At 43.9% G+C, this 24748-nt stretch overlaps 1 protein-coding gene and 1 long non-coding RNA gene across 9 annotated transcripts in view; one reads left to right on the top strand and one right to left on the bottom strand.

Moving 5' to 3' along the window:
• LOC121723674 (pleckstrin homology domain-containing family A member 5-like) overlaps positions 1-9509 on the bottom strand; it is a 122505-nt gene extending 112996 nt beyond the window's left edge. For all 6 annotated transcript variants that reach the window (XM_042109582.1, XM_042109583.1, XM_042109584.1 and 3 more), the window contains exons 1-3: positions 9351-9509; positions 9166-9242; positions 8052-8109 (exon numbers count right to left, since the gene is read on the bottom strand). In XM_042109582.1, coding sequence (XP_041965516.1) covers positions 8052-8109; positions 9166-9242; positions 9351-9442 — 227 coding nt within the window. In that variant the 5' untranslated portion in view covers positions 9443-9509. The remainder of the gene's footprint in view (positions 1-8051; positions 8110-9165; positions 9243-9350) is intronic.
• On the top strand, positions 8673-15680 carry LOC121723675. Of its 3 annotated transcripts, none has more exons than XR_006035008.1 (3): positions 8673-8777; positions 10482-10531; positions 15309-15680. It is a non-coding gene; the product is annotated as an uncharacterized LOC121723675 (long non-coding RNA). The 3 variants fall into 3 exon arrangements; XR_006035007.1 differs by lacking the exon at positions 8673-8777 and adding an exon at positions 9440-9567; XR_006035009.1 differs by lacking the exon at positions 8673-8777 and adding an exon at positions 9520-9562.
• The last annotated feature ends 9068 nt before the right edge of the window (positions 15681-24748 follow it).

Here is a 24748-nt window from a genome sequence, read left to right as displayed (position 1 = left end):
AGCAATATATAAACATTCAACTGTGCAAGACCTGCTATCAGCTCAGTGATATGAATCCAACAGAAACCATGACCTCATTGTGTTTCTACGTTTTCCTATTATTATTATATGCAATGGGAGTCTATGGCAGCCCATAGAACCGTATGGTAAAAAGTTGGGAAATTTGGCACACTGATTGGGGACGGTCCCATGATTCATGTGGGAAGCGTTCGCCCGTCACATCCAATCGAAATTTGTGGCGAAGCCGCCAAACAGGAAGTGAGCTCATATCTCAGCAATCGTTGCATGTAACAAAACCAAACTTGGTACATGGACTCATGACCCCATCAGGTGAATGCCGAAGAAATTTTGTGACCTTTGACCTCTAGGGTCACTGCAATTAGCAAAAATGCATTTTGCCTTGTAACTTTTGACGTGCTAGACGTGAAACTTGCTTTGACAGCTTATGGCCATACGTCTGATTGCAGCATTGAGTTAACAGCATTTTGTTGCCATGGTTACTCCGGCCTATCTGCTTGGCCCCCTCATTGCTGCTTGCAGCTATATTGGCCTTTAAGTTTGTGGCTGGTTCAATACCACCCTCCACTGAATTGACCAGTGGAGCAGCTACCACCACATTGATTAAGCCAACCTTGCACCTGCAGCTGAACTAGCCAGCATAACTCCATGGCTCAGAGCGTGGAGGAAGAAGTATGGATTCTAGAACTCCCTTTGTTAGCTTAAGGAGGAAAACACTATGAGGGGGAGGAGAGAGGTGGAAGGAGGCGTGTGTTACAGGGTGTTGAAATTCACTGGCCATTTCCCGGCAAACACTTTAGCATGTCATCGCGTTTCCCAAGCCTGACCAGGCTCTTAATTCAACAAATCCCGCTAAGCTCTTTCCTAAAACAGGGGGCTCTCCACAGCACTCTCACGGGCACATGCCTCATTAACTCAATAGCAGCCCAGCAGGTTCACAGTGCTCTCCGTGCTGGTTTCTCATTACGGGCCCTATTCAATAGCAGCACCAGCCAGCTGGGCAGCCAGCACTCTTAGCACATTATGGGAGTGAATGAAGCAGGAGTAGATCGAGGGAGAAGGAGTGAGAGAGAGTGAGCGAGAGAGGAAGAGAGAGGCTGGAAGAGAGAGAGAGAGAGAGAGACGAAGCAAGGGAAGGTAAGAGTAGATTGAGGGAGACCGAGTGAGAGAGAGCAAAAAAGAAAGAGAGAGACTGAAAGAGAGAAACAAAGCAAGGGAAGGTGAGACAAGGAGTAGATTGAGGGAGACAGAGATAGAGCAAGAGAGGGAGAGAGAGAGACAAGACAAGGGAAGGTATGAGAAGTGTGAGAAAGTGCACAGTGCGGGAGCTGTAGCCCATGTACCGGAGTAAATTTGCCTGAACAAATATGGGCCCCAAAGAAGGAACATGTGCTCTATGGAGCGTGCTCAGGCTCTGTCCCAAATCTCTATGCCAACACACACCATCACTGGCCTGGCTATTTCACTCCCTCAACCTGGTTCCACAGCTCTCCTGCCTGACCACCTGGTTAGAGTGAGATTACATTCAGGATGGACGGATGGATTACATGACTCTCCAGATTAGTAACAGATGCAAATTTATAATCTGTCAGACTGAAAGGAGATTCTATGAGAACTTTAGCTCAGGGTCTTTGCAGGGTAAAGAAAAATCACCCTTTGTTGACAAATAAGCATAACACTGCTGCTGTCAATCATTTTAATCCTCCACAAGGCCAACGGCACACATGCACCCACCCAAATAAAAATGAGAAATGATTCACGACACAACATCTGAGAGTGACCAATACAATCAACCTTATTTGTAACCTAAAGGCTTTCATTGATAATATACCATGTAAGAAATAAATATTAGCAGATTCATTAAAAACGTAAAAAGAAAAGTAACAGGGAAGAAAGGTACTAACATGAATTTGTTTTCTTTTTGCTTCCCAAAGCGAATAGACTCCACAGTCCAGAGAAAAACATTTAAAGCTCAGAGCCGAGCTGAAGAAAAAGAGAATGAATTGGGACATAAATCAGTGCGTGTCGCTGCTGGTGAAGGGGTCTGGGCTCAGCGGCATTGATCTGGAGAAAGCCTGCACAGGGATGAGAGACATGTTCAATAAGTGATTAGTCTTCCAGCTCAACGGCAGGAGGGGGGAGTGGAGATAATCAGGCCAGGACACAGAATAGGGGGGGGGGGGGGGGGGGGGGGGGGGGGGCAGGATAGTGTGTGTGTGTGCGTGTGTGTGTGTGTGTGTGGAGCTCAAGAGTGATGGACAAAGGGAGAACATGTGTGCATGAAGGTCTATCTGTGTGTGAGCTTCAGAGGGACAGGATTGGTGTTTGGTGTGTGTGTGTGTGTGTGTGTGACAGGGAAAGTGTGCGGTGTGTGAAAAAGTGGGAGGCTGATTCACTGATATCTGGATTATCCCATTAGCGGGGAGAGCCACAGCAGGCCCCATAAAGCCCTTCTGCTGAGAGATTCACAGCCACTGCTGCCAGAAGGGCTCTCCGCCTGGAGGAAGCACGGGTGTGTGTGTATGTGTGTGTGAATATGGGGGGGGGTGGGATCCACTCAACACACACACACACACACACACACAAACACACAGACTAGACTATGTCATTGCTATTTCCAGCAGAGTTCTCATCAGATCCATTGCGAATAGACAAAGCTAAAAGAGCCGGCCTGAATTGTGAGCTAAATCTGTCTGAACAGATCGTCTGAGCATGTCGGGATAGCCTGTTGATGTAATAACCTTGACAATGATAACCAAAACAGACACTGCTTTCCCACTGACAGGGTTCCAAGTGCATGATCATGAAAGTAGTTAGGTGTGCTGATGGGGACGGACCGGTTGACGCTGCTCTTCTGGTTTGCAAACTGCCACTTTAGTATTTCTCGGGATGAGGTCATCAGTTACCCAAACGCAGAACGCTGTGCATGCAAGTCAGAGAGTGCAATGAGCCATGGTGCTAGAGAGGGAGGCTGATGCTTCAGCAGGGGACTGCGGGGGGGGGGGGGGGGGGGGGGGGGGGGGGGAGGAAAACGTTGGGGAAATACGATGACCCCTCCTGTGCTGGGCCGTATTTGTGCTTATGAGGATGAACCGCGTGCGCACGCAGACTGCATGTCCCTGGGTGCCCTCTGATGGCCTTGCTCGGCTTGTTTATTTCCAAGCCTGTGTCCTCCTGTCCGACACCATGGTTTTGCGCAGGGTTTCTATACAATCATACTACATGCATCGTTGGTTTTTGCATTGCATGTCCAGGAAAAGAAGTTGTGTAAGTTTCTGCCCCATTCACACCACCTGTCCTGATAATAACAGTCAACAAACAGCAGATAAACCACAGTGTATCCAAACAGGATAGAAATGTGGTGGTGAGACAGTCAGTCTGAGCTTTACATACGACACACACAGAGGGAGAGAAAATACCGGGACGTGTCTCCTCCCCTCACTAAACACACCTACAGTAAGAGTGGGTCTTTCCGATTCCCTAGTTCTACTTCCTCTCCCTAACCACAGTGGTGTGGTGCAGAGCTTACACTTGTGTCTAATGCGGAATTCCAGACAACTCGGACATCGGAGGTCGGACTTCAATTTCAACCTTGAAGTTGAGGTAAATCGACTTACACCGAGTTCAGAAATGGGAACTCTGACTTCAAGTGGTGTTCCATTGTACTTTTTTTCCAGTAGGAGGTCAGAAGTCATGACCTTCAAGTTTGTCTGGAATGAAATTGGGAAATAGAATATATCTGACTTCCGAGTTGTCTGAAATGAAGCGTAAGGTCCAGGCTGCACCGCGTCCACAAGTGAAGCTCTCCGTTTGCAGAGTGTAAAAACAAGACTGGTCTAATTTTGGAGTTTTAGAAATCTGGTCTAATTTTTGCGAACCTACACGTCACTATCACGTCTGGTGTAGCCAGTTCCATTGATTAGAGTAGAAGCTAGGGGTGCATTCGTAAATTCAATCTGCTGCGCTCTGGATGCTCCGAGAGTGTGATGCTCTAAACAAATGAACATTTTTAATTTACGAACGGTTAAGACCAGCAGGCCAGCCGAATGATTAGCACAGTTAGGTCAGGGATATACTTGGCTTTAACAACGTATCATGGCTGCCACACTATCCTGTATCTGTTCGATGAGTCGTGAGTTGTGCACATCTTAAAGTGACGCATCTCCATGATGCAATTACATGAACACTAGAGTTTAGTAAACGCAGCAAGTAAATAAGCATGCAAGACCAGCTTTATTTGAATTTTGTGGTCTGCACTCTGGTTGAGTCCTCCAGTAACATGTGTAATACTGATGTTACTAATACTACTATATACTAATGTATCATCCGCCAGTGACCTTTGCTCATTCAGGTTCAGGTTCCAGAAACAAATCAAGTCACCCCTGACGGTCCCGCAGCAATAGTCAGGACCTCAGTCCCCCTCCCCCTTTCCCCCACCCTCTTCACCCTCTGCAGGCTTCATCATGGTGCAGGCCGCATCAGCACAAATATCTTCTTCTCGGCTGCTGTGAAGCCACCAGCCTTGCCACACTCTTTCAGAGGAGCTGCTCTGCAGTCCAAGCCATCCTCTTCCTGACATAGAGGTAAACAGGGGTTGGTTTATTGAGGCTTTTTGATCGCGACTCTGTCACATCTTCATTAAGCCTCATTTCACGGAGAATAAGTCACACCAGGGACCGAGTGAAATCCCTAAATTCTTTTAATTGCTTCAAAACTGTTCATGGAAGATCAAAGTTTTTAGTTGACTTACAAGCGAGTTAATTTCCTGTGACAATTCGTTTAGAGGGTTTCTGCTCCTGTGCCTCCTGCATTAAGACTGCAGCACTGCGCTATTATTTTGCTTCAAAAGTGTGTTGTAATTTGCCATGTCTATTGTCTAATAGCCTAAGTCATGTGAATGCCGCTTTCATGACAGACACTACAATAAGAGAGTCTTAACCAGTAACTTCTGATAATCAGACAGGCACAGAGGGGAGTGAGCAAGAGAAACATAAATTAGAAATTAAGCGTTTTTCCTTCAAAATGAACAAAACAGAGATTAAAACTGTTGCATCAAAACAGGGAGACAACTTGTCAGACTTTGGCTCTGACCATGAACCTGTCCAAAGCCACAATGTCTGAAGCATGAGAAAGTCAGGCCTCCAGGCAAAATATGCATGCTGTGCATGATGTTCTTCTATCACTATATTCTCTCATGTTAGGCTAGTAATTTGGGGTCCAGATTACAATGAATAAACATTCTTCTTGGAGCATGTTTACTAAAATCACCCCAGCCACAAACAATGCTTACAGACAGGCCATGCTCACCGAGGGGGAGAGAGAAAGAGAGAGAGAGAGAGAGGGGGGGGGGGGGATAGAAAGAGAGAGGGGGATAGAGAGGAGAGCTTAAGCATATCCGGGCGGGCAGCAGAGACAGGGACCTGTCACCACAGCTTCACCAGTCCTGATGATCCTCGGCCGAGGCAGCTGTCAGCAGCATGGCTCTCACCTCACTCATCTGCTCCACAGCTCCATCCTATCCCAGTTAACTCCCTGGCCACTCCCACCGGCTCTCCATAACAACAGCCTCTTTTCATCAGGCAGTGAAAGAGAACACCTCCAGCCGTGGCCAACTGACCTCTAGAGAGGTCTCCTTGACGCAGCAAGGAAATAAGGCATTGTGCCACAGGCTAAACCCTAACATCTTCCCAGACAATTAATTGATGTGGGGGGTGGGAGTGGGGAGCACGGACTTCCTTGCAAAAGATCAAAAAGAATGCATACATATAAACCACAGTCAATCAAGACTCCCTCTGGTGCCTTGTCTCCCCTTAAAGAAACCCAACCTGGCCTCACATCACTCCCTCCCAGACTAACGAGTTGTCTCTTGGGACTTCTGAGGTTGCTTACAACTAATTCCTCACAGACAGTAGACCTAGCCAACGTCTCTCCTAGCCGGCGGAGCCTTGAGGTTGTTTCAGTCGACACCGTTTTACAATGAAAATCCCTTGTAATTGCCATGCGGCTCGTGGTGACAGGTCCGCAGTGGCCGGCGTCTTGGGGCTCGCACTGACGTGCTCATTAACAGGTCACAGCTGAGCTGCTCCCCATCTCACTCCCAGGGGCTCAGTGAGGTGTGTGTGTGTGTGTGTGTGTGTGTGTGTGTGCTGCAGGCATTGAAGAGCCAACAACGCAACACCACAAACCCCTTCCAGGCCAGGACGAAACCAGAAGCGGAAAGATCCTCAATATCATACAACTCAATGAAAGGAATTGGACAGGTTTGAGTGCTGTGCATTCGGCGCCCGTATAGCTGGAGCTTTGACCACCCCGTCTGACCGAGCCAAACGCAGGGCTCCCTAGTGGCGAGAGGAGACGCCACCCTTCTGACAGAGCTCTCCTCCACACATTCTGTTCTATTATTCAAAATGAATGGAGGGCCCTTATTAAGAGCCTTTGGAAACTTCAGCCAGCTGATAAAAAGCTCCTTTCTGTCATCTGCAGCGCGCCGGCTGGCCAGGGTCCCGACTCTCGACTCCCGACTCTCAAGTGCCCTGGCCAGCACTAAACGGCTGCCTCTCAGCTCACATCTCTGGCAATCTGCCATCTGCCCCGCATGTAATATGAAACTAAAAATGACTAAAAGAAGGGGGAAAGAGAGAGGCAGTGAGAACGGAGTGTGTGTGTGTGTGTGGGGGGGGGGGGGGGGGGTTGGTTTGGTAGTGTTGTAGCAGCTGCACCCTCTCAACTCCTTCAACCAAACACCTAAGCGTACACCAGACAGGTGAATACAGGTGCCATCAAGTCCCTGTTCACTCTGCCACAGAGAACAACACAGGCACTGTGGCTCAGCACTAAAGCAGCCTCCTGGCATGGCAGGCAGGGAGAGGAGGAACAGGGCCAAAGCTGTCACGGCCCTCTGGGGCGGCTGACACCCGTTTAAGAAGAAGAGGATTGAGCTGGGGCTGACACTACAGATTCTACATCCAGACAGATCAAGCAACAGACAGAATAAGGGAGGGAGAGAAAGGGGGGGTACTGTGTGTGTGTGTTTGTGTGTGTGTGTGAGAGAGAGAGAGAGAGAGAGAGAGAGAGAGAGAGAGAGAGAGAGAGAGAACTAGAGTGAAAGCACAGGCACAAATGACAAGATAGGCAACTTGTCAATCAGGCATCAAATGCCGTGCCCAGATCAGCAACATGAGCATGACCTATCTGAGACCAAAATCACTGCAGTAGTACTCTGTCTGCCATCCCCACATTCAGTACTTATTTCAAACCAGAAGACAGAAAAGAACTTCTGCTACAGGTCTGCCATTAAAAACCCCTGACTAGCCCAGGTTAAACCTGTGCGGGCCCTCTACAGTATGTAATAACTTGAATGCTGAATGTGAACGTAGTATTTTGAATGTAAACATAGTGATGTCATTAACGGCTGCTTATTTGAAACATGGAAGGCGGGCTTGGTAAAGCACAAACAAGGAAGTAGAATTTGAAATACTCTACACACTGCCTACCCTGCACCTTACACAGGCGCCGCATAATGCAACTGGGGGAAATCATGTTGAGTGGTAATGATTAACTCTGCAGATATAACATGCAAACAAGAGAGTAAAGGTTCTCATGTAACCATGTGCTGGGTGTTTGCACTGAGTTGTCCAAGTGGGCGGTGCCCATCATCCTTCCTTTTCCCTTGTCAGTTTTACACAGCAAAACAGCTACCAACCTTCCCTCATACAATGTGTCTGCTCCACTACATATTATCACAGTCCTCAATGTTTGGGAGACATCTGAATGGTCTAATGGCGGCATAGAATAGAGCATGGTATCAAATGTTGAGCTCTCCAGAACATTGTGCACCTGACTCACATATCTAATCCAATGACAGTGATGACTAGGTGTGTCAGTATTCAGGACAGTATCCAGCATATCCATCATCCAAAGTGAGTGACAGGCCATCTCCATCATATGTTTGGTCTTAGCTGGCAGATTTTGGTAGAAAGAAAGACAGAAAGAGAAGCAAGCCTGAGAAAAAGAGATGTGAACAACTAACTCACTTGATGAAGCATCGGGCTCCCTCGAACGTATATCCCTCCTCCCATCCAGTCGGTAAATCTGGTTTATAAGGGACAAAGAGAGAACAGCACAGATCAGCATGAATGCAAAATGCACACAATGTAAGGACCTGTGCTCGGGTGTCAGACACCAAGCCAGACGAACGTCAGGAGGACAAACAGTATTTTAACGTTACTGCACTACTACTTGCTAAATGAAACGGTGCAACCTGCCGCTTGATCTGTTCAACCTCCTGCAGCAAGGTAGCCGTCAGAGTAGTCTATCTAGAATCTGCGCTAGGCTACTCGTTGCCTCATCAGCATCAACTCTTCTAACGTTAGTCATGGAATGTTATCTCTTGTTATCTCACTGTACGCAAATAAGGAACGCTACATCTAGTGTTAATCTGTTGCTTTGATAACTTGATGTGTCCTGAAGAATGGGGCTATCTTACAGAGTAATACCTTATGTAATATGCACAATTATTTGATTATATCTCGCTGTAGTGCTGATGACTGATGTCCCCCGTATGCGAGTCTAGTCCAATGCTGAATACCTTGCTAAGTTAGCTAATCACGTTGAGACTGAGCATATAACACTCACTAATGAACTGCATGCTTGTCAATCACCGCGCGCAGAGCTTTAAATTCACAAACCGCAGTGTGCTCCGCCAGCCCCAGTAAGCACCAACTTCGCGGGCTAAAAACAACGGTGGTACAAAATCTCTGGTAAAACCAAGATCTTTTAAACGTATTGGAAATCATTACTTACATTACCAGATGACTATGGAATAACGTTACAATCAGCAGCGCTTGCTAACGTACGTCTGTTAACGTTACCTGACAAACAATTAGCAGTTTAACGTGTGCTACCCACTACAACGGCTGTTGGCACAACTATCGATAAAGCCGTTAAATTCGGTTAACTTTAGCGGGCTGGTGTTAGGTACAAATGTCTGGTTAATTTGCCACAGCTGAACTGAAACCGGCAGTAGACAAATACAACATACACTTTTGGAACTAACGTTATGATATTGTGTGTGTGAGTTAACGTTACACGTTAAAGATGAGAGATCTCTTTGCTGCAATACTGAAAACTTTGATGAGGTGTACTTACCTGGAGTTTTCCTATGCCCTGTGATGACTGCTTCTCCACTGACTGGATGCAGCCAGGTTGTACTCTTTGCTTCTTCACTGTTGATAAGAAACGGGAAAGGTGAACATGAGGGGAAATCGAGAGTGAAAAAATATTATCGAAAGACTGGTCAATACATCCGGGCCGTATATCCAATAGATAATTACTTGATAAAGAAAATCCGTCCGTCCCGAGTAACCCCAGAACTCCACGAAGAAGGGAGACAGGAGATCCAGTCCGGGTTTAGATCCGCCGCCATGTCTGGCTATTCACGGATTTGAGCTGCGCGTCTCCGCTCGAGTCGCGCGTACACGGAAACCCTGGCAACTAGAGAGTGAAAAAGCAAAGGAGAGAACCTCTGGGGGGCGGGAGCGCTCCGGTACGGTGAGAGGTTTTCCTTCCTTTATGCTTCGAGTTGGAGTTGAAATTAGAATGTTTGCACGAAGTGTGACATACAAAGGCAAAATTGGTTGAACTTGTGTTTTAATACGTTTTACTCGATATGTCGTTAGCCTACCTTGAACATCGTTCCTGAAAGTCTTTTTAGGCCAAACAGTGGCCAGCATCACTCCACCCTAGAACTGAGCTACATTTTATGAAGACTCTCTGTTCTCAATACAGATGCTTTGGGATGAGGTGGGCATAGGCTACCGGCACTTCTGAATAAACTATCCTCCCTTGCTTGTGTATTGTGTGAGTGTTAGTGATTCATATTTAATCCTACATCATGTATAGACCTGGGTTTCCAATCCGAAGGCCTGTCTTTCCGCCTCAGGACAAATCCACCTGTTGCTCTTCTGCCACTTATGTGTGCCACAAGCAGTGTTTGCTTCTGATCTCTAACACTTGTCACAAACATCGGTTTGAATTAAGCCCATCATCAGCCTGCCTTCTGATTGTCCTGTGCAGCTGCACATGCTGTTAAAGAATTCCCACTGTTACATTTTACACATAATCAGCCCATAATAATCTATGCCAATTCACCAGCATCTGTAATTGAATGCTAAAAGAACAGCCATGTATGACTGAAGTTTGTTTGCAAGAGTAGGCTACATAACACAGCAACAGTGTTGCCTTTGTCCTCACATGACCCTGTAAGCCCCCTTAAAATCATGCATATTTTCATCATTATGCTCTCAGATGTTGGTGTCAGACAGCTTTTCACAAAGGTGGTTATACAATCAGCCTTAACAATAGATATGACATTGTGACACCACTGTGATTGTGCACAGCCCGTCAGGGGTCATTGTGTTGTGCGCTATTGTGCTGTTTTGCTTACCAAGCACTTTTTTTCACAGGTGCCAGTTTTTGAAGGAGCCTGTCGGATCGGATGTGAACTGCCTTTGAGGTAATGTTATCGGTGTGAGGCTCTGGGTCAGTTGAGCAGCACCGCCAAGCATAAACCACAGTGGTCAGACAAATAGATTTTAAAAGTAAATTGAAATGAAAATCTAATTTAGCCAGCACTCTATTCTTAGCGCTGTGGATTAAATGTCAACACTCAATCTTGGGATGCCTTCACACGTACACCACAGTAAATTAAATTGTCTTTGATCCATGGAACCATATTGAAAATGTGGATGTCTTTAAAAAAGGTTTGTGACTGTGGATGTCTTTAAAAAAGTTTCATGAAATACTTAGGTCATGTGGGTATGTAATAGTCATACCTTGTGATCTAACACAACATGACTAGTTGTGTGAGGTAATAGTACAAAAATACATTCTGCAGTGAGGTGCAATAACAGACAACAACAGTAGCCTACGGTACTCACCATTCAGTGTGTCTGTCATGCTGAGTCGATAAACTGTTATAATGCATTTCATTTCAAGACATTAGCAGTGTAGAAGCCAGGGCCTTGGGGCAGTGTCAGTGTATGGTTAGCTAAATCTGCGTGGGATGAGGTTTCAGCAAGATAGGGAAACCCTGTAGTTTCTTTTAAAAAAAACTATCACCCAAACACACAATCTAGAAAGCGGGGGTGGAGTGAATACAGTCCTGGGAGTGAGCAAACGGAATTAGGAGGAGTGGGAGATAGAGCCAGGGTCAGACAGGGCAGGGCTATGCTTGGCTGTAGCACTTTTATGTCAACACTGTTAAATGCCTAGCTCATTTTGGCTCAGGGTCCTCACTGGTTGTGTATTGATTGAGACTATAAAAGAGAAGGGGGAGATGTGGATAGAAAACCCTTAGCAGCTAACTGGAGGCTCAGATAGTTTAGTCCCCTGAGCCAAGCAGTGTATTAAATATCCATGACTCCAAATAGTTTGCTTGTTTGAATTATGTTGTATTGAAAAATATAAGGTCACATCATTGATGAAAATATTTGTCCAGGTATATAACAATTAAAATAAAATATATAAACAGGCCTGTTATTTTGGTATGTCATCACTTCTCCAAGGGAACACTTTTTTTAGTCAACTTTCCTGAAAGTGTTTTTTTTTGTTTGTTTGTTAACAGTAATGGATGTAGTTAACAGTAATAACAGTACCAGGAAGATTTCAGTGGAAAAATAAACATTTCCCTAGGACGTGTTGTTACCGTTAGCCGAAACTTAGCGCTTAATATGTTTGTGTGGTATATTAACTCATGTCTTTTGACCAGCACTAACATGGGAATGAAGTGATCCCAGGCTTGTTCCTATGAATATAGCCGAACTGTCTCATCGACTTCATGTCCACAGGCCTACTCTACAGGGAAATTAGGAGGTTAAATGAACTGCTCGCATAGCTTCAACCTTCCCTTCGCCGTATTGACATAAGTCAAATTCCACTTCTCAGGGAATATTGTTTTCTCTTTTGGACCCCTCTTTACCTGGCGACATCCAAGGTAAACAGTGTGTGCTTGCTATCCTCACCCCCCAGCAGTCTCTTCACATAACGGCCCTGGATGAGAAGAGAAGAGGGATGTTGAGGGAGGTCTCAAGTATTTGTTTAAACTCTCTGTGCCCCATTCTCAGCAGCCAAAGTACAAAACCCTGGATCAAAACTGCTAAGAGCCTTACTCAGTATGTCTTAACAAATGCTTCTCTAAGACAACCATTTCAATGTGTGCAAAAAGAAACCTGTCAGAAATGGCAAAAGAGCCCAGGTTTGTGAAAAATACCACACAGCAGCATTAAGTGTTTCACTTATGTCTTTAGCCCTTCTCATAAGCCGAAGATGAATTAGACTTGACCTTTGACTTTGACTTGTTTTGTTTTATATTCAATACTAATAGGATAGCCTTGTAGGAAGCCCACAATCCCTCTTCTTGATACCACAAATGTTTTCTTTTCACATTCATACCTTATTGTGGTTCTGAGCAGGAACATATCAGCATGTATATGTGAGGAGCTGATATTGTACAACTTGCCTATTTAGGATAACAAGCCTACTTTTTAACATGTGCGCTTTATGGGGAAAGCGTAAGCATAACCGCTTTAAGGAAGCGTGCAGGTGAGATGGAGAGGTACCAAAGATTGTTAAGGCGGAATCGTAGTTCATGTCTATGGGCGCGAAATGGGGATCGAATCCTGTCTGCATAAAGAGGCGTGTCGATGACGTATTGATGAGCGTACGTTGCAACCGGCCAACAGCAGCGGCATAATTAACCGGCGCACACCTGATATAAAGTCGATTTTCTCCAGACTGGAATGCTCAAAAATGCTAAATATGTACCTGAAATGTTCAGAAGGGTTTGAGGATCATGAAAACGTGCCCGAAATTCACATTCCTAACTCTACAGAACCAAGACCTTAGCATATGTGGTAAAATTCTGAGCTATGCCCATAGACTTCAATGGAGCAGTCGCTGCCTCTGCTCTGCATAAAGGGGGATTTTGACCCCCCCTCGTGCGATCCGGGTTCCCGGAAGTGGCTCCTGATGAAATATCTTGCTCCGCCTTAACAATCTTTGGAGGTACATCTGTAAGTCCTTAAATACAACCACAGATAAAACAAGGCAGTTTTATGTCTTTCAGAGATAGGCTACTCTCCAGAAAAACAAATGGAGACAGGGGAGAGAGACCTAACGGCCTCTAACCCTTTGGGCCTTGCCTTGAGTTCTTTGTTATTTCCCTCTGTCTTAAAAAGTCTGTAGTCAAAGATTTCTGTGCCCTGAAAAATTACAGTGTCAACCCCTCACTCCAGGGCCCAAGTAGCAATGGAAAACGTGGCCAGGTACTAAACTGTGGATCAGTGGCCAGGGAAAACGAATAAACAAACAAAACCACTTCAGTCAGCCAAACGCTATTATTCTCTCCTCTGCTCTTTGCCACTTCAGTCTAAAGTCTTTTAACGTCTTCAGGTTTAAAGTCCAAAATCAGGCGGCCAGTTTGCATGCTCTTTTAACACAGCTGAATATGTTGCCTTGACCAGACCAGCCTTAGCACATGTGCGTGCACACACAATGGAGCGCAGACATGCAGGCACTGGCTTGTTAATTATTATCTCTGTGATTTTCTTCCCTTTTGTTTTCCTATTCTCTGTACGTCAGACATTATGTTTTTCAAGGCATGTCTCTGATGGCTCTTCACCACCCTATTATGTAATAGAACCACAGTTCTATTTAAAAAAAATACTGTTTTCATCATCTTGGGCCACACTCGAGGCGTCAACACAATAATGAATGGTTGCACATTATCAAACAGCTGTCTGAGGTCTTTGTTGTGCTGCCAGCCCAGCGGTCCCCACAGTCCTCCACACGCCGGCCTAACAGGAGCGCAGGACGAGTGTGGGCTCTCACAGTCTCATTGAACAGGCGTCGCACTCGGAACAAGCTGATCTCAGTGCAGCCCTCGCGCCAAGCAAATCCTGTACACCGGGGGAGAGAACTCCAGGGCACGGCTCTTAATTAGAACAGATACTCGTTTCGCCACTCGTTCTGCCTTTTAAAAAGCTGCTCTGCGTTTAGCTCGCATTATTCTTGCAGCATCCAGTGTTTGGTATTCAGCCAGGCATCCTCATGACTCCAGCACGTTCTCTCTCTCTGGCATGCCATGTCTCCACAGGTAATAGGGTACACTTTTCCTTTAATGCAACGGAGTTGATGTGTTGATGTTTTGAACCGGTCAAATAGCATTGGAGAGGTGACAGCATGTTCGCTGGTAGACATCATGAGTTTATTAAACTATACAGTCTCTGCTGCCCTGTTGACAGTGATATCCACCTGCTACCCCACTCAACAGTAAATGCACAAATAACAATGTAATTAAGCTTGCAAGCCTGACCACCAGGATTTCAACCTGACAGGATCGCTCTCATAAGTCCAGGCTCCCCATAGAGCCGACTGCTTGACAACTACTGATAGGCCTATGGTAATAAACTGTGGATCAGAACTATGTCATATTTTCTGTCTGGCTTTACAAATTCATTCTAAAGTGAATTAGACTGCTTGACAACTAGTACTGATATGGTAATAAACTGTTGACTAGAATTATAGATGGTCATATATTCTGTCTGTCAAAGTGAATCTTGTAATTTGTCCATCTTTACTGGAGCACATACCTTATGGGGAAACATGAGTTACAGAGGAGTGTCTGTCACTTTGTCACAACTAAGAGTCCACACCACAAAACTGTTTATTTTATAAGCCATTTGAATATGAACAAGCCTGTAGTATAGACTACACCAAATCAGCCTGCCAGGAATGACTCACTGAACACTTACATCCTCTCAGTACATCCACAGTTACACTGAGTCACTATAGACGTCTTTAAGAGATTCATATTCAGAAAACAGTATTAAGAGTTCCTGTAAGCAACTTGTTTGGTATATTTCAGTTATCTGGTTTTACACTCCAATACCTTTCTGATACCTCAAATACAACACACATATCAGAGATAGTTCAGTTGTGGCCAGCAGCAAATGCACATCACATATTTTAAATTCATGAAATGCGAGCGCAGTGATTCTGTCACTACTGTTGTGATTACTAATGAACCTCCTCAGCATCTCTACCTCCCTGACAAGACTTCCAATTAAGTTTTAGAGAAGGCCAGTACATAATGCACTTCTTGTTTTAATGGCACTGACAAAATGGTCATCTTGTGCAGTTTCCATGCGCATAAATATGAGCATGGCCTCTACAAATTGAGACATAAATCAATGAACATTCCTTTTAATCCTCTCCTTTTAATTGTGTTCTAGAGCACAACCAAGAGCTCCAAGAACAAAGAGGGAGTGGGCTGTTGATGGAATGATGAAATCCTCCTGTTCTGGGACTCACTCTGCCAGTCTTCTCCTTTGCCAGGTTGCTCATTAATCTCCAGGATGAAAGGTGTCATTAAACTGACATGGAAAGAAGCCATTAGTCCCTCATGACTACTTAGGTGATCACAGTGGAGGAGATATTTTAAGTTCTGTTTTTGAGTGCATTGAATACATGAGAGAAGAATCGTAAGGTTCCTGTTAGCTTTTGTTTAGATCCCTGATATGGTCAGCTATGTTGTTCTTGTGGACTTCCATGACAGTTCAGTTGCCTTAGAGAAAGCTTATGCAATTAGAGAAAAAAAATATACTGCAACTTTTCTGGGACAGAAACATAAAAGATATGTACAGTACATCTTATACTTGCCACTTTGACATCTCTAAAATATACATAAAAACTTCTATACTGTATGTGGGTTTCTGGATGCTGTTCAACAGTATTGGCTGAAGTTCAGCTAATAATAGCTTGACATTCTAATGGTACCATTACTGGGGGATCCCAGTGTGGTATTTAGGTAATGAAGAGTGGTCCATTAGTGGCCAGCAGAATTTAATATTGATTAGTGGAGTGTAAAGCACATCCCTGCCACACACATCAACAAATGAGCTGCATAAGAAGGATGCAGTGACAGGCTTTTCCCAGGGCCTGTCCCAGTTGCCGGGAGATTTGCTGATACTGCAGGTTTTGATAGGCAGGGGCACCTCTTAGCACACTTTATGTGGTGCCATCGATTTTCCGTGTTTAAATAAAATTGTGTTTAGCTGTTTTAGAGGGAGATTATTGATTATCTTTGCTGAAAGCACTAACATGTGGTGATGCCTGCAGCTGCACAGAGTATTTCTGCATGCTTGTATCATGTGCAGTATGCATGGAAGACCAGGTGTAGACCCCTGCAAAGTGAGCATCTAAAAAGTACACCCTGTACTCAGGGCGGGTGTCGGGGGAGGGGAGGAGGGGGTAACACTATGCTTATTACATCCTCAGTGTGGCACTAATTATTTTTTTCAAGTAATCGAGAGAGACATTTAGCTGTTATCTCTATGTAAAGGACTGTAATTCCCATGTCCCTAATTCATTACATATTCAATTTAGCCATTTCTATGCTCTATCCATTTTCCTTTTTAATACAATATCTTGCCTCGGTTGTTATCGCCCCATTTTTAAGTTCCTTATATGCCTCATCTCATTTACAGTACATGCAGAGTTAAATTATCTCATTATTGCTGTCATTTCAACTTAGTAGTATATGAATGGAGAACATTGGTTCATCAAATTCTGATTAAATAGTAGTGATATGGAAAAAAAAAAACAGTTTAAACTGGAACAGTTTAGTCCATGCGATGAGAGAAAAAGACTAGAAGATGTCTGGCCTACATTCAGGGTCTAGGTCATGTGGGAGGGGATGACCTCAAAAGCCAGACATCCTCACAGTAAAGGTCATCCCTCTAAATAGTCACTTGAGGTCAGTGACTATATCCTCGGAGATCCTCAGTTTCACTCATTCATTTACCTGCTGAAAGACACAGCAAATGTACCATGGTGTTAATTCAAACAGCATCATTCAGTGAAAAACACCAAGAGATTCAGTTTGAGAGCAGACAAGACAATGAGAGCTAAATGTAGACACATCATCAAAGTCTAATGCTCAGTTTTGACCAGAGCAAATTAAGCGTATAGAGGAATGATGTATGGCACAGTTAATGTTAGAGCTGCATATTCCCATTGCATTCATAGCTACAGACATTTCACAGTATTTCCTGGAATTTCATAGAACTAGTTTGGGTAGTGCTTCACAAGAGTGAGTCTGTTGTCTTGGCATGGGCTGGTGACACAGCAAAGGGCTGAGTGAATAAAGGCTGTCTAAATGTGCAGCGTTTGGTTTTCCCCAAGGTTGCAGCATGCAGGAGACACATTATGACAGAACAATTCCGACAAAACTGTGTTTTTCTGAAAAGCTGACAGTGATACGCCTTGTCAGGAAGAGGTGTTTGAAACGGACATGAAACCATACGGCAGACTAGGCATCTCATATGTTTTTACTTTACCGGTGCATGCCAGCACTGAATTACTTTTGAACATGCTGAACGTGCAATAGAACCTCAGTAAAATCCCACAACAGTCATTCTGAAAGGCTACAGGAATTGTCTTGGACTATGATAAGCCTACCTTTTCTTTGAGCAGAATATTTGTGTACTATACAGACTGTGCCAGTCATATTAAATGCATCAAGTTGCAGCCATGTTCATTTGCACTCACACTGCGTTCAATCTATACCATCTGGGAATGTTATCTAAGGCTGAGATTGTGGGGGGAAACAATGGGGTCATTAAACAAGTTAGATTAAGGTAATTGAGGCAGATTAAGGTAATTCCTTGTTCAGTAGCCTACAGTAAAATGCCCTGTAGCTGTTAAGTGTGGTCCTGCAGCTAGCTTCACCAGTAGCACCATCTTAATAAGGGAGGATGTATTCTGATAAAAATGCTTATCTGTTCAAATGTAAATGTAATGACAAAATGTGGGCTATTCTCTTGCAGATCATGTTTCTATTATCCGAGGTTCTATTTTAATGAGATTCTATTGTAATGTTTTCAACATTATCTGGCGGTGGTAGGGGTGGTTAGCCTGGCTAACGTCAGACCTCATCTCATTGAGATGGGTTCTGGGAACTAGGCCTTCATTTTCTCGTATTTGAAACGTGGTTTACGAATGCCCAGAGCCGTTTATTGGGTGTTACGAATGTCAAATGCGTCTGTATGTAGCTCATAACGGCTTTGGTGTGTCGTCATCGTCTTGCTGCCCTCCCTCCGTTCTGTGATTGGTTCCTTCGTTGAGGTGAAAACGAAGTCCATAGAATCCAGGCTGCCTAGCAGCGTGAATAAAATCGTGTGCGCAAGGCAGCATGGGAAAACCCAGGCTAAAGGGTGGTGGTAAAAGGAAATGGTGGGTGATTAAACGTGTGACTTGTGTTTACCAAAAGCTGGAATGCTGCCTTCATAAGGAAGACCATCTAACAGACAATCAAGAAAAGTTCTGAACCTTTAAACACTCTCTGGAAATGCCTCCCTAATTCACTTCCACACATCTCTCCGTCCTTCTGAGGGCTCTCTCAGCTCTGGAGGTTCTGATTTATCACCCACTAGGTCACAGGGAAATGGATTTCCATCTCACAGCATTGTCCTGCCTGGAACAGCCAGCTACAGCATTGTCATGCGCAGACACCCACCTCCGCAGTTGATCCGCTGCTGCGCCCCATTATTGGCATTCTGTCAGACGCAGGCATGCGGGAGGGTTTGGGGGGGGGGGGGGGGGGGGGCATTAAAGCCCACGCGTCGCCCGCTTGCCCATGCAGGAGAAGAGGAGTGGCGCTGTCCTGCTGAGCTCACTTTAATGCGCTTTGCTTTCCTACAGTTTAGTTGGCAGTCAGGTATGCGACCGTTTTGGAAGGCAGTTTGCTGTGAAATAAATGCAAAGTTGTCTTTTTCCTACTGGATGAAGTCTTCAAAAATGATGGAAAACACTAGTATCAGCTAAGGGCATCCATTCCCTTATAGACCAATGTGTTTGAAGGTCACATATGAAAATGTCACTTTTTCAGTGCTTGTACACATGCATTTGGGTATCTGGGAGGGCTACCAATGCAAAACCACTGAAATAACGAAAACCTGTTGTGTGTTTATGGACTGCACAGGTCTGGACTTGTGATTCAGTTAGATGAGAATAAGTTGTTGAACCCGGGTCTCCGGGGCACTAAACCTGCAGCTTGACCACAACACCAAAGAGCCAGGCCCGTTGGTTTGGCAGTCAGAGCACATACTCAACTGTAGTGATGGTAATCCGTCACACTGCCCTCCTCTTCGGGAAGCTTGCCCATGCACTTCATGCACACTGGCGTCCCTCGCGCAACCACCAGCTGTACTTCTTCCATCCCAGGGTGCCCAACACACGTGCTTCACCCATCTCTGGGGTCCCTCACACAGGGGTCCACCTATCCTGGGGGTCCACAATACGGCTTACACATTGGGCAAGCTTCCGATGACCTCACGGCAAGCCATCCCACTTCTGACACCATATGTAGCGAAGGGAGAGAGCAATGACCCCATCCGGTCAATGACCGCAACGCCAAAGAGCCAGGCCTGTTGGTATGGCAGTCAGAGTGCATACTCAACTGTAGTGACAGTACTCCGTCACAACCACCTCAGTTTTATCTGGTCCCGCTCACCAAAGAAGACCAAAGGTGTGAAAGTTTGTTTTTATCCCACAAGCTTGTCGAAGCAAAGCCATTGTGTGTCATGCTTAATGTTGAAGCAAAGCCATTGTGTAACATGCTTGTGTTTGTAAAGACGAAGCAAAGCCATTGTGTAACATGTGGTAACACTTTACTTGACAGTATCGACATAAGAGTGACATGACACTGTCATGAACACATGACACTGTCATGACACATGAACCCTAACCCTAATCCTAACCTTTAACCATAACCCTAATTCTAACCCTAACCAGTTATGACAAAAACCGAATGACACTTAATGACAGAAGTGTTATGTCATAAACGTTTATGACTTGTTTATGACATGTTCATGACAGTGTCATGTCACTCTTACAGTAAACTTCGACACTGTCAAGTAAAGTGTAACCCATGTTTGTGTTTGTGAAGTCGAAGCAAAGCCGTCATGTAACATGCTTGTGTTAGAAAAGGAACAGGCACACTAATGGGGTGCTCTAGACAGGGCTCTTCAGAAACAGTTGAAAATAGATGTTTTATTAAGAATTCAAGAAGCTATTTAAACTTGTGTAAAAAGGTAACATATGTGCAGGGTTGGGTCAGATTACTTTGAAATGTAATCCATTACTGGATTACAAGCATGGAAAGATAGCCTTATCACCTACAAAAAAGCACTCAACGAAGCTCAGTCAACCTACTATTCCTCGCTGATCGAAGAAAACAAAAACAAAACAAAATTTCTCTTTACCACAATCTCCCGCCTGACGAAGAGCCACACCGAAGTAACCGAATCTATCCCTATTTGCCTAAACAGTAATGACTTCATGAACTTTTTCAATGACAAAATTCAAACAATGAGAGATAAGATTAATAACCAATCAGTCTCACCAAATATTTATACTCCATTGCTGAACGGTAGCGAAAATATAATTGAATCACAGATGAGACGAACAACGTTGAATTCATTTAAACCTATCGACATATTAGACCTCACTTCCACAATCTCTTCATCAAAATCTACAACTAGTTTACTAGATCCTGTTCCTACCCATCTTCTGAAGACTGCTCTCCCTTTCTTGGACAATGCTCTGCTCCAGATTATAAATAACTCACTACTATCAGGCCATGTACCACAGTCGTTTAAGTTATCTGTTATTAAGCCATCCCTCAAAAAGCCTGCTCTTGACCCTAACAATCTGGCCAACTATAGGCCTATATCTAATCTCCCTTTTTTGTCAAAAATACTAGAAAAAATAGTGTCAAAACAAATTGGTACCTTCTTGCATATGAATAAAATCCAAGAATTATATCAGTCTGGTTTCAGAGCTCACCACAGTACTGAATCAGCCTTAGTTAAAAATTTTAATGACCTCCTCATCGCTGCCGATAATGGACATATATCAATATTGGTCCTCCTGGACCTCAGTGCTGCCTTTGACACCATAGACCACAATATACTACTCCACAGGCTTGAACATTCGATAGGCATTAAAGACTCAGCACTCGCTTGGTTTAGATCATAACTTTCTAACCGCAGACAATTTGTACAGGTTCACAATAAACCGTCTACCCAGACTATGGTAAAATACGGGGTGCCTCAAGGCTCAGTACTAGGGCCCCTGTTATTTTCTCTCTATATGCTTCCTCTAGGCTCAGAAATTAGGAAACATGGCATTAAATTTCATTCTTATGTAGACGATACACAACTATACCTTTCCATAAAATCCTGCTTTTGAACTCCGATAAAACAGAAGTCATGGTTTTAGGTCCTAAAAAGACGAGGGATATCCTATCCTCATCACAGGCTACATTTACTGATCTTCGACTATCCTCATCCACAAGTGTTAAAAATCTAGGAGTTACAATTGACCAAGACCTATCAAGTAATCACATAAAACAGATTACCAAAACTTCATTTTATCACTTAAGGAACATTTCAAAGATAAGGAAGTCTTTATCCTTACCAGACACTGAGAAATTAATCCATGCTTTTGTCACCTCAAGGATTGATTATTGCAATGCTCTATACGCTGGCTGCAATAACACCTGTCTAAAGAGCCTACAGCTTATACAAAATGCAGCTGCTCGCACACACACTAGAACTAAAAAATATGAACATATTTCCCCAATCCTGGCATCTCTACACTGGCTGCCTGTTAAAAGTCGCATTAACTTCAAAATATTACTTCTGACATACAAAGCCATTAATGGCCAGGCACCAGAATATATTAAAGATCTCCTAGTCCCATATAACCCACCTAGACCACTACGATCACAGAATACTGGCCTTGTAATTCCAAGAATCTCAAAAACTACAGTAGGAGGCAGAGCTTTCAGCTATCGCGCACCCCTCCTCTGGAATAATCTTCCTTCCTCAATTCGACTAGCAGACACCCTCCCTATTTTTAAGTCTAGACTTAAAACATACCTCTTTACTGCCTCCCATAGTTAGGTATGGTGCGGTGTGGAACTTCACCCACCTCAGGGATTTTTGGAATGGACCACCCTGCTGAGTCCTCGTGCGTGCGATGGGACCACCCTGCCACCCCAGTCGCGCGTGCGATGGTGGTCACTGACCATACCTGCGCTGGTGCCGACTACCCCTCACCATGCCTTAGTTATGCTGCTATAGCATAGTGCTGTCATGGACTTTTCATGTGTCACGCCGTACAACCCCCCCCCCCCCCCTCCTCTCTCCCCTTCTCTCTCTCTCAACTCTCCCTCTCTTGCCTATTCTCACTATGATATACTGTAACAATATATAGTACCACTAATTACTTATTGACATTAACCATTTTGATTTTCAGTAATACTAACCCACTCTACATCTCTCCTTACTGTACCTCACTTGTGAGGTATATCATCACCAGTCATCAACCATCCATGTGTTGGCCCTCCTCTCACCCATCTCACCTGAAGTCCCATCCTCGACTGCCCTATTACTGTCCCCCTATCTGGATTCCTGGCCCGTACAGCCTAGCGACCCATCACCTGCCTATGACAATTCTGCCCTAATTCCTGGCCTGTCTGCCGACCCACCACATGCCCCATGACAACTCCCTTCCCCTGGACAAATCCAATGCTGGACTATTTGAACTTTCTGTCACTAAATCAGGATTAATGAATTATCAAACCAGATACGTAATCACCCCACCTCTTGTAACTTTCTGCTCAAGTGCTTTTTAACACCATGTCTTATTCTCTACACCTGACTATAATATGCCTTTGTCATGTATACAGACCTTACTGTCCTGTATTGACCCTAGGCAGATGGGTCAGGCCCTTGAGTCGTGGATCTGCTCGAGATTTCTTCCTATATGTATCTCCAATTCTAGGGAGTTTTTCCTCGCCCCTGTTACCCATGGGCCTCTCTCTTTCTTTTCTTTTCTTCCTTTCTTTCCTTTTTCTCTGATTGCCTACATTCTGAAAAGCGCCATGATACATGTGTAATGTTTTGGCGCACTATAAGCACAATAAATTGAAATTACTAACTACAAATTACATGGCAATTTATGTAGTAATTTTGTAGTAAATTTTGTCAGTAACGTAATCAGTTGGATTACCAAAAACATGTAACGTAATCTGATTACTTTAGGATTACTTTTAGATTACTTAAATAAATATGCCCATTAAGTAAAAGACACCACCACAGAATTGATGAAAGAATTCTCATTCTATTTTTCTTCTCCACTCTTCTCCAAACAAACCTCTATAAGGGCCTTTATAACCTTTATAAGGGCACACCTGGACAAATAATTTAGCTTTCGCTGGATTTTTTTGACCCAGGGACATGGCCTGAGATTGGCATAAAAAAGGGAAGCATTAAACTCAAATGACCATGTCCGTTTCAATTGTGGGGGTGAGAAAATTATTATTTTGGGATGTTTTTCAACCAGGGGGACCTGGTGACTTTCTCAAAGTAAATGGTAACACTAAAACAAGAGGCTACATTAAGATTAGGAGGAATAGATCAGGCAGTGTGCCGAGAGACCTGCCCCAATAGTAGCCTATGTAAGTTAGTAAGTAAGTATATCTTTTGATCCCGTTAGGGACATTTGGTCTCTGCATTTATCCCTGTCCGTGAATTAGTGAAGTTGATCCGGCAAGCCCAAAGGCCGAAGCCCTAACCAGTAGGCCATGGCTGCCCCAAAAGGCAGCATTTGAACATTTAACCACACAATGATCCAAAACATACAGCCAAACAAGGCAAGAAATGGTTAACAGAGAACAATATCAACATTTTAGAGCAGACCTCAATCCGTCAAAAAAATGAGCACAAGGCCAAAGTGAGGGCAAATAATCGTTCCTGCCTCAAAACCCAGATTGCTGCTAAAAAGGTGCAGTCTACAATTATTGTGGAGAGGCTTGGTGGATATTATATGAACCATTTTGAGAGCTGTGGAGGTAAATAAAGATGTTTCCAGTGATTATTTAAAAAGGGTATGAATAATTTTGAACACGCATTTTGTATAAAAATTTAAAAAAAGATAAAAACACTTTTTTTTTAGATTCCATGTTTTTACCACATTGTCTTGCAACCTTTTGGCATGTGCAAGTGTCATTTTAAGTAAGAACAAACATATTGGTCAAGAGAAAAATCAATATTTGCCAGGGGTATGAATCATTTTGTTCTTAACTATATCTTAAAAAAGTCTGAAAAGTGAACATCCGAATAAACTGCTTGTCAAATTAAAAGATAGCTAGGTTATCATAAAATGTAATCAGGTAATCACCAACAATGTAACTGTAATCTGATTACACATTTTTTTTATTGTAATCTGGGCTGATTATAGCCAACCCTGCATATGTGACCTTTAAAGAAAAGGTCAGAATATGAAAGCATAACAGGTGAATACAGTATTTGTCCAGCTCAAGCTGTCTGTTTTGCCATTTTCTGTTTTTCTATTTTAAAAACTGAACTGTTTTGTTTCTAGGGATTTATCCTAAATACTCTTGCAGGTTGAAATACCCGGAAACATCTCATTGGAACAACACATACACTTTAGGCACTTATTTCCAGATTCTAATACATTTCCATTGATTTAATAAGGTTGAATATGTTCTGAACTCACACAATTATTTGTAATTCAGTAGTCACCGCAACCTTTGAAACCTTCAGGGACCTGGAATGGCAAAAGTACATATCGTATATGTTCT

Source organism: Alosa sapidissima, chromosome 11 (genome assembly GCF_018492685.1).
Source record: "Alosa sapidissima isolate fAloSap1 chromosome 11, fAloSap1.pri, whole genome shotgun sequence".
In the NCBI taxonomy this organism is placed as follows: Eukaryota; Metazoa; Chordata; class Actinopteri; order Clupeiformes; family Clupeidae; genus Alosa; species Alosa sapidissima.
This window is presented reverse-complemented; position numbering and strand designations above follow the sequence as displayed.